At 41.9% G+C, this 10,334-nt stretch overlaps 1 protein-coding gene across 1 annotated transcript; it reads right to left on the bottom strand.

Annotated features, from left to right (window-relative positions):
• Positions 1-7,492: 7,492 nt before the first annotated feature.
• On the bottom strand, positions 7,493-9,944 carry LOC149848116 (3-ketoacyl-CoA synthase 5-like). The gene is made up of 2 exons (XM_090010476.1): positions 8,291-9,944; positions 7,493-8,100 (listed from the first exon to the last, which is right to left on the bottom strand). Exons 1-2 carry the CDS (start codon positions 9,422-9,424, stop codon positions 7,714-7,716), a joined length of 1,521 nt encoding a protein of 506 aa, XP_089866602.1. The 5' UTR covers positions 9,425-9,944; the 3' UTR covers positions 7,493-7,713.
• Positions 9,945-10,334: the final 390 nt, after the last annotated feature.

The following is a 10,334-nucleotide window of genomic DNA, read 5'->3' as shown; positions in this document are numbered from 1 at the left end:
AGAGCCAATTGGTTGGCTTTTTTCCACATAAAATAGTCTGGATTGCGAGAAGTCTTCTCACCATGATTAATGTGCTGATTAGAAGGTAAGAAGGAACCATCAACATATTTAATCAAATCCTGGCTATACATAACTAATGGTGTTAGTTTTTTCAGTTTTCATAATCTATTCTATCTAACGAACGTCACAACAGATAGTTTGTGCCATCCAATTTGATGAAGACAAGGATTGAGAAGGCATTCAACTGTACAACATGATTGAGAGATAGTGAAAGACTGGAGGACATGCTTGAACCGGCCATGGGAACACAAAAACAAAAATCACATACAAACTTCAACTATTGTGATCATGCCTGCTCTTGATATGATGTAAAAGTGGTAAAGAGGCAAGATCATACAGACACATAGGAAAACACATTTTTACGTGGTTCGGCTTGAAGCACCTACATCCACGATGGAAGAGTTCTCTTCTTCCTTACTTCTATTTCTTTCTCTTTCTTTCTCTCACTCACACGATTTTGGGGAGACCCCAATTACATATAAAATAGCCCTTGCATGATACTTAAGGTAACTAAGGTTACTGACATTTACAAGATTGAGGTAAGGATTTTAATAAGGAATTTTTCTCTCACAAGGTAAGTTGAATATTCTTTCTATTTTGTTCTTTATTTTTGTTTTCTCATTCTTTTGCCAAGGCCAAGCTCAACGTGCCACCTTGATGAGGTTTCCTTTCTTCACTTCTGTCTTCAATATTTCTATTCAGCATCACATTGTTTCTTTGATGTACATTGCCATCTTGAATACCTATCTTACTTGGTTGAACACCTTCGGCACCTTCCTTAACACACCCCCTCAAGTCCGACGCCAGCTCTTGGAGATTGTCCTGGTCAACATTTTTCTCAAAACAGCAGCCACAAGCTCAGATGGTGTCACCATGAACAATTCTCGTTGCCTCTCCTCTTGTATTACAAGAGCGTTAAGCCTATGCTACTATTGGATAGGGTCAATATGAAACAACTGGCATTAGATAGTATTAAAACTATCATTCGGCCTCATCATGAACTGCATGAGACAGTCCTGCTGGTAGATGTCTTGGACAACTTTCATGGCATCGCAGCTTACATGAGTATTATACTTAATAATGTAAATTATATGAATCCGGTTTGGGCTTAAAAGAAAGAAGCGCAGGCATAAAAGCATACTCTCAAAAAATATTAACATAATCCTAAACAATTAAAAACTATTTTTTTACCTAAACAACCAAGACTAGCAGAACACGTTAGACCTTAGATATCAAGATCAAGTCACTAACATGTCGTTGCGGCTACGTACAGTCAAAATGTCATCATACAAGAGGGCAGTTAGCTTGTCAATCAATCAGGATGGGATACCCAAACAAACCTGCCTTAAGACAAAGCAGGTTATATGTCCCCCCCCCCGATGATTCACTGAATCCCACGTCTGTGTTCGGGGCTTTGAATGAGCACCACGTATACAAGCACATGGGGCTCGTATTCCCGTGTATGTTGACATAACTTTGCATCGGACTCTGGTGTTGTTGCAAAGACTTAAGTACCCTTTATTGCTATTCTTCTCATAAAGTGATGGTTTGAGAAAATGACAAAAATGCCTTTCATTCAAAAAAGAAAAAACAAATAGTTCAAAAAAAGGACAAACATGTCCTCCATCCAGAAAGTCGAGGATGATGTTGACTCTTCAAAGTCTTTTTCTTTTTCTGTTCAAAAAAAGGACAAACATGTTTTCTTCTTCTTTCTCCGTAAAACACTGTAAAACCCTTTCTCTCTCTAGAGAAGAAATCAAGGGAAACAAAGAGTTCTTCCTGAAGAAGGCCATGAACATCAACCCTCTCACTCTCTCTCCCTTCTCTCTCTACTTCTGTGCACATCCAACAGACGATCCTACATTGCTGCATCGTCATCTTCTTCTTCTTCCTTCTTCGTAAAACACTGTAAAACCCTCTCTCTCTCTCTGTAGAGAAGAAATCAAGAGAGGTAAAGGGTTCCTCCTGGAGAAGGCCATGAACACCAACCCTCTCACTCTCTCTCCCTTCTCTCTCTACTTGTGTGCCTGATTTAGAGTTTTTGCCCTTACAGGAGGGGGGTCCGGGGGCTCCCCCCCCGCGCGGATTTGTAGTATTATCGGGCTTTCCTACAGCATTTTTTTGGGCCTTCCAACAATGATTTGTAGTATTATCGGGCTTTCCTACAACAATTTATAGCATTTGTAGTGTCTTCCGTAAATCGCAAAACGCTATAGCGATTTGTAGTGTCTTCCGCAAATCGCTATAGCGATTTGTAGTGTCTTCCGCAAATCGCTATAGCGATTTGTAGTGTCTTCCGCAAATTAGGACCAACTTGTCAGAGTCATATCTCCCTAACCGGAGGTCATATTCCAAATCCGCGATTTGTAGTGTCTTCCGCAAATTAGGACCAACTTGTCAGAGTCATATCTCCCTAACCGGAGGTCATATTCCAAATCCGTAAAAAGTGGTGTCTTCGTTATTGAGTCTAGTTTATTTCTGTAAATTTTCAGCAATTTCTATTGTCATTTCATTCCCCATTTTAACTTCAACGATACATTACAACCACAATCATCAAAAGAAAGATTGCCCAAGCTAAGAGTCACTGTTCTCGCCCTCCTCCTCGACAGTAACCCAGTCGGTGCAGTCGCGCTGAGGATGGCCAGCAGAAGCTCCACCACGTCATCTTCTTCTCCCTAGCGAGGAGGTCTCAGCAGAGCCGTCGTTCCGGTGACGGGTGTTCATCTCGTTCCCTGGAGTTGAAGAGTTGTGGAGTCTGATTTAGAGTTTTTACCCTTACAGAAAGGGGGGTCTGAGAGCTCCTCCCAGTGTGGGTAGCATCATTCAACTTGAAGAGTTATGGAGTCTGATTCAGAGCTTTTACCCTTACAGAAGGGGGGGTCTGAGGGCTCCTCCCAACGTGTTCATGGCCTTTTGCCCTTACAGAAGGGGGGATTTACATTTCGTAGAACACCCGTCACCGGAACGAGATGAACATGTTTCTTCTCTAGAGAGAGAAAGGGTTTTACAGTGTTTTACGGAGAAAGAAGAAGAAAACATGTTTGTCCTTTTTTTGAACAGAAAAAGAAGAAGACTTTGAAGAGTCAACATCATCCTCGACTTTCTGGATGGAGGACATGTTTGTCCTTTTTTTGAACTATTTATTTTTTCTTTTTTGAATGAAAGGCATTTTTGTCATTTTCTCAAACCATCACTTTATGAGAAGAATAGCAATAAAGGGTACTTAAGTCTTTACAACAACACCAGAGTCTGATGCAAAGTTATGTCAACATACATGGGAATACGAGCCCCATGTGCTTGTATACGTGGTGCTCATTCAAAGCCCCGAACACAGACGTGGGATTCAGTGAATCATCGGGGGCGAACATACACAACCCTCTTGCCTTAAGAGCCCTGTTAATGGACTGAAACCAGGCCTCAATTGCAATGTCAACATCTGTACAAAGCATTTTAAAGAATAACTAATTCATAATTAAAGACAGCCAATTGGAGAAGGGCAACATTAGCATTAAGAATATAGTTAAAACTTACATTTTTTTACTTGATATAAAATTTAACTATTTTTTAATATCCATTAGTAGCGTATATATATTTGGTAATAAGAATATTAAATTTTAAAAGAAAGCACGAATTTTTTTAAACATGACAAAGACACCCACAACCTCAAAGTAAATTCGTGTTATATGAGAGAAACAAGCTTCTCTCAGAAAGAAAAGAAGAAGAAAGAGAAACAAATCATTTATTTTTATAGGTTCAAATTCCATGGGCGTCATCTCTTGCGCAAGCTGAAGCGTGGCGACTCCATGGGGCAAAGAGTAAGCCCACAGAGTTTTACGCTGCCAAGACAACGGTCGTAGGCAAAGCCAACGCGGCTAGGCCTATGACCCTCTGGGTGGTTTCTCCATGTAAATATAAAAAAAAAAATCATTTATTTTTTAGGAGGCAAATTTCTCATAAAGTTAGTTTCAAAGGTGTGAAAGTGGGTTCATGATTTTAAAGCAAGCTTAAGACTCCGATAAGATTTCGGTAACTATGTGATAAATAGGAGTGTCAACAGGTCGGGTTTGGTTCTGGCCTAGGTGGAACCAGACCTGGCCCTGATTTTTGGGTATGGTATCGGGTGTGGACATGGGTCTAATCGGACCCATCCTAAGAAAAACCATATCCATACCCGAAAAGAACTACATGAACCAGACCTAGACCATACCCGGTAAAATAATAATTTTTTTTATCATTTTTACATTGAAAAATTGTGGGTCTTAATCTGAACTCAGGCCAGGCCTGGGTCTGGTATAAAATTTGACAAACTATACCCGAATCTATGTATTAGTCGGATCTTCTTATTTATCACCATACCCGGACCCTATAGGGTTTGGTCTGGGTAAACCCAACCCGTTGACACCTCTAGTGGTAAACCACGAGTTTTCTCTATGGTACTGGACTAAAAGGTAGTATTGAAAGAGCTGTTGAGTACAATGGTTTTTGAAGATGTAAATAATTGCCAAGCAATTTTCATATTAAATTACCAAGAAAAACTGTGAGCCACCATCAAGCTTTAGGAAACTGATGGAAGTCAAGAGGTTATGCCGTCATATATTTTTTTTTTGAAAGAAATATATTTTCATTCAGCAGAGTATATAAGGAGCTTGGTGACAAGGTATCACCAAGATTCCATTACAAATAAATGACATAACAGAGTATCAAATACAAACAGAAAATAAGAGAGAAGTTAGTGGACATCAAGCAGCAGGGACCCCGCCTTACCAATTCTGCGCACTCCAACCCATTGCAAATCTAAATCAGCCATTTTTTAATAAATATAACAAATTATTAAAATTAATTTTTAATATTATTTTAATGACTTTAACGTGTGTCACGTTCTGATTGACATGTAATATTTTTAAATTATTTTTTTGCCTATTCATTAAAATGATTCACTTGAGTATCCATATTTGCCAATTCACCTAAATCGTTGGCAAAACCATACAGGGCTGATACCAATATTGACAACATTGGTGCTGAGATGACAGATCAAACCTCATTGGTCCACGGGTATGTCCCTAGCTTTCAGAGGTGGGCTACTTAAGGCAGGGTGGTTATAACGCCTCACCCAGGGTTTTCCTTGCTTCAGCCAGGGTTTCTTGGTCATAAAATCAAAAACTTCTTTTATATATATATATATATATATATATATATATATATATATATATATATATATATATATATATATATATATGCTAGTGGGTTATTCTTGCAGAAGCTTCGGCAAGAGGCAGTTTGGTTTTCTTGTTTGCTTCACTGGCCTGTTTGCGTTTTTTCATGTCTTATACTCTGCTCTATTTTCTCTGCTGATGCCATTAAGATTTCTGTTTAAAGGAGTGACACAGAGTTTGCTTTAGAGCGCAGAAGCAACCATGTAGCTACAGAGTTGTACAAGCAGCTTATATCTTTTCTCACGGCCTGATTTCTCATAAAAATTTGAGTTGCCTGTTTTCTGCTAAAATTTTGAGAGAGCAGATGGGTGGTGTCTGCTCTCTCTACTGTCTTCCTCAATTAATTCTTCAGAACCTTCATTTATCAAATCCTCTTCGACTTAGAGGTGCCCGCGCTTGCAAAGCAATCATCCAACTTTGCTCGGTTTAAGCAAGGAAGTCGGCAGTGAAGGGGACCTGCCTTTTTACCTTATATTACAGGTCAGGTACCATCTTTTCTCCAATTCCTTATATAGTACCCAACTTTTCCTGACAATTGCCAAATGAGGACCTGAAGTAACCTTACTTAACCCTGAATTAAATATTATAAAATTCCACAAATACCCTCTACCATTTTCTTTCCACATTCCCGTTTCTTCTCTTCCTGTCCAGCCCATCTCTTCTTTCCCACACAGCCCTTTCCTTGGTCCCAACGCAAGCCCACTTCTTTCCCATAGCCATTTTCACTATCTTCATGTTTTCCTGTTCTAAGGTTGCGCACTTCTCTCCTTTCTCTTTTTGTAGGGTCCACACTCTTCCCCCATCCCTCCCTCTTCTTCTTCGGACCCACCGACTCCACCTCGTCCTGCTTTCTACGTTAGTCAGTGGCTGAAAGAGAGGCTGGTTTGCGACTCCATCGTGGCTGGGAGAGAGCCCACATTAAAATAGCAACACAGGTGATAGCATAAAACGAAGCACTCACGTACCCATATTCATGAAATATTGGATTTTCAACAATTCAGATCTGGATTCATTTTGGCTAATCCTCGTCCAACTTTGAATCCTGATCCAGTTATGAGAGATCCAATTAAGTTGGACTCAGTAATGCCTAGATCCGTACCTGAGTCAGACCCGCTTAAACCAATTATGTGGGTCAGACCCATTTCAGAACTCGGTCTGAACTCTTATCCATTTCGGAAACAAAGTAAGTTGGTAAAATAGAGGGACGTGCGTTTAATTACTGGGGTAGTTAAGTATTTCTCTATGTTAGAAGGGTGACCAAAGTATTTTTAGTAATAAGGGCAAAACAAGAACTCCGCAGAACTATAAAATGTTTCCTCTGATTTGTGTGAGGCAGGTCCCTGTTTGACGGTTTTCAGGAAAAGTTGGAACTATATTACAAAATTCAGAAAAGATGGTACCTGACATGAAATACCAGTTCAAAGGTAAAATGGACGTATCTACCGCCGTATCTATGTGACGGGAAAATTTATACTTTTCAGTAGGTATTTACGTACCCAGGTATCGAAATAGTGGTCGAAATATCAAATATATCTAAGCCGGTGCAATCTAAGGAGGAGGTGATTACTCGATGACTGCTGTCAGATTCGTATCAGCCCACGAATTAGTTGGGCCAGGTGAATCGGCCTATTCCGATTCACCACTGAATCTCGGATAACTTTTAACCAGCAGTTGACATGTTTCACAAAAATATTAACTATTTTAAAGCATTTTTATGATTTATTTGAAAATTTTCTGAATCGGGTCATTTTTGTATCGATTTTCTGCCGATAATGTTTTTACTATCTATGGCTCCCCTTAAAAAGGAAAGCTATAAACAATACGATTTGAGTTTTAGATCCGTTTAATTTTTGGCTTGATGTTCACCTGATTATTTTCTTTGATAGGTGAAGATGTTCACCTGATTCAATAATTAGATTGATAGGTTCTCTACTGTGGGATTATTATTTCACTATTACTTGTCTCTTTTTTATTTTTATGCTCCTACGTAACATTTTGCTTTTTTTCTTCATTGACATTGGAGAAAACCACTGATTTTTTGGTGGTCGGTCGGTAATACCATTAACGTTTACCAAGCCTTATCTGAGGACGACCTAAAAATAAAACACTGAAGCTTTGTTTGTTTTATTCTCATGTAAACGAAAGTCTTTAATTTGACAGTGAGCACAGATTTCTAAAAAAATGTTGCCATATCAGCCCAAGTAAAAGCTTTTGTATGAATGGATTTAAATGCAAAAAGAAGCCTACTTGTTCCACCAGCATGACACTTGATGTTTGCTTCATTCACGGTAGGAAAAGATTAGCAACTGCCACTTTGAGCGTTTCTAAGGACACGATGAAGAAACAGAAAAAACACATACTGAAAGCCAAGAAGTACGAGGGATGGTCATCTTGGAACAGACAGCGAACCATTTTTGCCTGTGCATTGCGGTGATAAAGCCTAGAGCTTAACCACGTCGGGAATATGAACGGGATACCTATCAATGCAGCCGGACCACGGACCCTCCACCGGCGCCTCGATGGTGCGATTGCACCTCCAGACAGCACTGTTGCACTTGAACCCGCTTCCGAACGCGATCTGCCACACCCGATCTCCCTTTCTCATCCTTCCCTTGGCCTCCATGTAGCCGAGCTCATACCAGAGCGTCGACGACGACGTGTTGCCGAATCGGTGCAGTGTCATCCTCGAAGCCTCCGTGTTCTCCGGCAGAAGCTGCAGGTTCTTCTCCAGCTCGTCGATCACCGCCTTCCCGCCGGCATGGATGCAGAAGTGCTCGAATGCTTGCTTGAAGTCAGGGATGTATGGCTTCCACTTACGGTTGAACACCTTATAAAATAAAAACCAAAAAGCCCTTGATCAAGAAGATAACCACCAACTCAACTCATCAAGAAATTAGAAAAACAAGGCGAAAAGAATAAATCAATAATATACTTACTGTTCTTATTTATTCATCACATCTTTACTGAGATATCCAAACATGCATACATGTACACACACTAATATTCAACATATATACCTTGCGCCCTATGAGGGTGAACAAGAACCGTAGCTGCTGCGACACCGGCAGTACCAGCGGTCCGATCGTCGTGATGTTCGACTTGAGTGCGTCTCCCGCGGTAGACATGAGGTGCTTGGACAGCATGGTCCCCACCTTCCCCACCTCGTCGTCCTGCTGAAAAACGCATGTGTACGCCGTGTCTTCCGCGCCCTTGTGGGTGCGCACCACGTGAATAAGGCGGTACTTTGCAAGGCGTCTCTCGCTCCGGCGATTGGTCAAGAGCACGGCGGCGCCGCCCATTCTGAAAAGGCAGTTGGGGAGCAGCATGGAGCGCTCGTTTCCGTCGTACCAATTGGGTGTGAGGATCTCAGTGCTGACAACAACCGCGTAGGAATTGGGGTGCACCTGCAATATGTCGCGTGCGAGGTCAATGGAGATCATCCCGGCGCTGCAGCCCATGCCGGAAAGGTTGAAACTGTGTATGTTGCTCCTCATCTTGTACTTGTTGATCACCATGGACGCAAGAGAAGGCGTTGGCGAGAAGAGGCTGCAGTTCACGATGAGTATGTCGATGTCTTTCGGCTTGATGCCCGTCTTCTGAAAGAGCGCGTCCATGGAGGAGAAGATGCTGAGCTCCGCCTCGGCTCGGGAGGCCTCCATGGTGGTGCTGAACGGAAAGTAGTGAAGAGACGGAGGGATGCAGGTCTCTTGTCCGAGGCCGGACCGCTCAAGGATCTTCTGCATGAAGTCGGCGCTCTTCTTCTCGAAGTACTGCGATGGGTTCCTGCTCTCGGTGTAGGCAGAGTGGATGTGGGCGTGCTCGATGAAAGTGGAGAACGGGGTTCGGCATGTCGACGGGGGCTTCAAGCAGGCAAAGTCAACCAAGAAGATTGGGCGTGGCCTCGACATGAGGTAGACGGTGGCCGCCACGATGACGAAGAGAGAGGAGAAGAGGATTTGAATGAGGTTGGAGTGGAGTGATTGACAGTGTGCAAGGAAATCCTTGGGGTCGTGTCGAGTTACCTCGACGATGATGGCAGCGATGATAGGGAGGAGGAGCAAGGTGATGATGTTGTTGGCAAGGTACTGGTAGCCCAGTTTGACATATTTGAGCTTCACGGAGGAAGAGAAATCCGGCAAAGAAGAGTCCATCTTTTGGAGTTGGGATAAGTGAATGTGGTGCAGGTGGGGAGGCTCGGTCAGTGTAAGAACTGGCTAATGAGTAGTGTGGCCAAGGGATTGTGAAGGAAGGATTTATAGAGAGCAATGAAGGTCATATTTTATATAACTGATTGTCGGTCACATTCAATCTCCACCCCCCATTTCATTTGGAAACCATAAGATGTGCGATAATGTTGCCATGCACAACTAACTCCATGAAATGAGATAGATGTGTGTTGGTGAGGGAATATAATGTCATATACAATATGTTGGTAACTGCTCTCGAATTTTACAGCAGTTGGCCATTATTGTTTTGCATTTGATGTGTGAGCTGAACAGCTTTCTCTTAATTGGGATCACCAAAAAGGTAAACCCAAGATGGAACTGGACGGAAGACGGGTCAAATAATTGGGTCGAGTTCCCTTCAAGTTGATGCGGTTGATTAACAGCCCCCTCGATAGATAAACAGTCAGCTGAACAGAGAAAAGGGTTTTGCTAAACAGAAAAAAGATTTTCAATTGTCAGTGGCTTTTAAAAGAGAGAGGAAGAGAGAAAACGTAACGTGGTTTGGTACTAGGCCTACGTCCACGGGGAGGAACTCTGATGCTTATATTATTCGTAAGTTTATAAAATCGTGGGTTACAAAGAGGCTATATATAAACTAGCAACAAACAGAGTCCAAGGTGAGTGGGTATGCCTCATCCTTAGCCACAGCCACTAGGAGATAAGGATGAGGTGGTCCCAAGGAGAATACCATAGAACATAGGAACCCAATAGGCGTGGACTCCTAAAGAGACCACGATGGGGTGAGAGTCCCATCGTGATCAAAAGACCATATATATTTTAACACTCCCCCTCAAGTCGGGACTCGATATTGATTAGTCCCAACTTGACTCTGACA

This window comes from Nuphar pumila, chromosome 1, assembly GCF_984573655.1.
Source record: "Nuphar pumila chromosome 1, dmNupPumi1.hap1.1, whole genome shotgun sequence".
NCBI lineage: Eukaryota > Viridiplantae > Streptophyta > Magnoliopsida > Nymphaeales > Nymphaeaceae > Nuphar > Nuphar pumila.
The sequence above is the reverse complement of the archived record's forward strand: the minus strand, read 5'-3'. Positions and strand labels throughout refer to the sequence as shown.

Bases quoted from the DNA above. Each gene is read 5' to 3' on its own strand.
- LOC149848116 (XM_090010476.1), bottom strand. From the start codon at position 9,424: ATGGACTCTTCTTTGCCGGATTTCTCTTCCTCCGTGAAGCTCAAATAT. The intron at 8,101-8,290 runs GTATATATGTTG...TTATTTTATAAG, and splicing joins TCACCCTCATAGGGCGCAAG to GTGTTCAACCGTAAGTGGAA.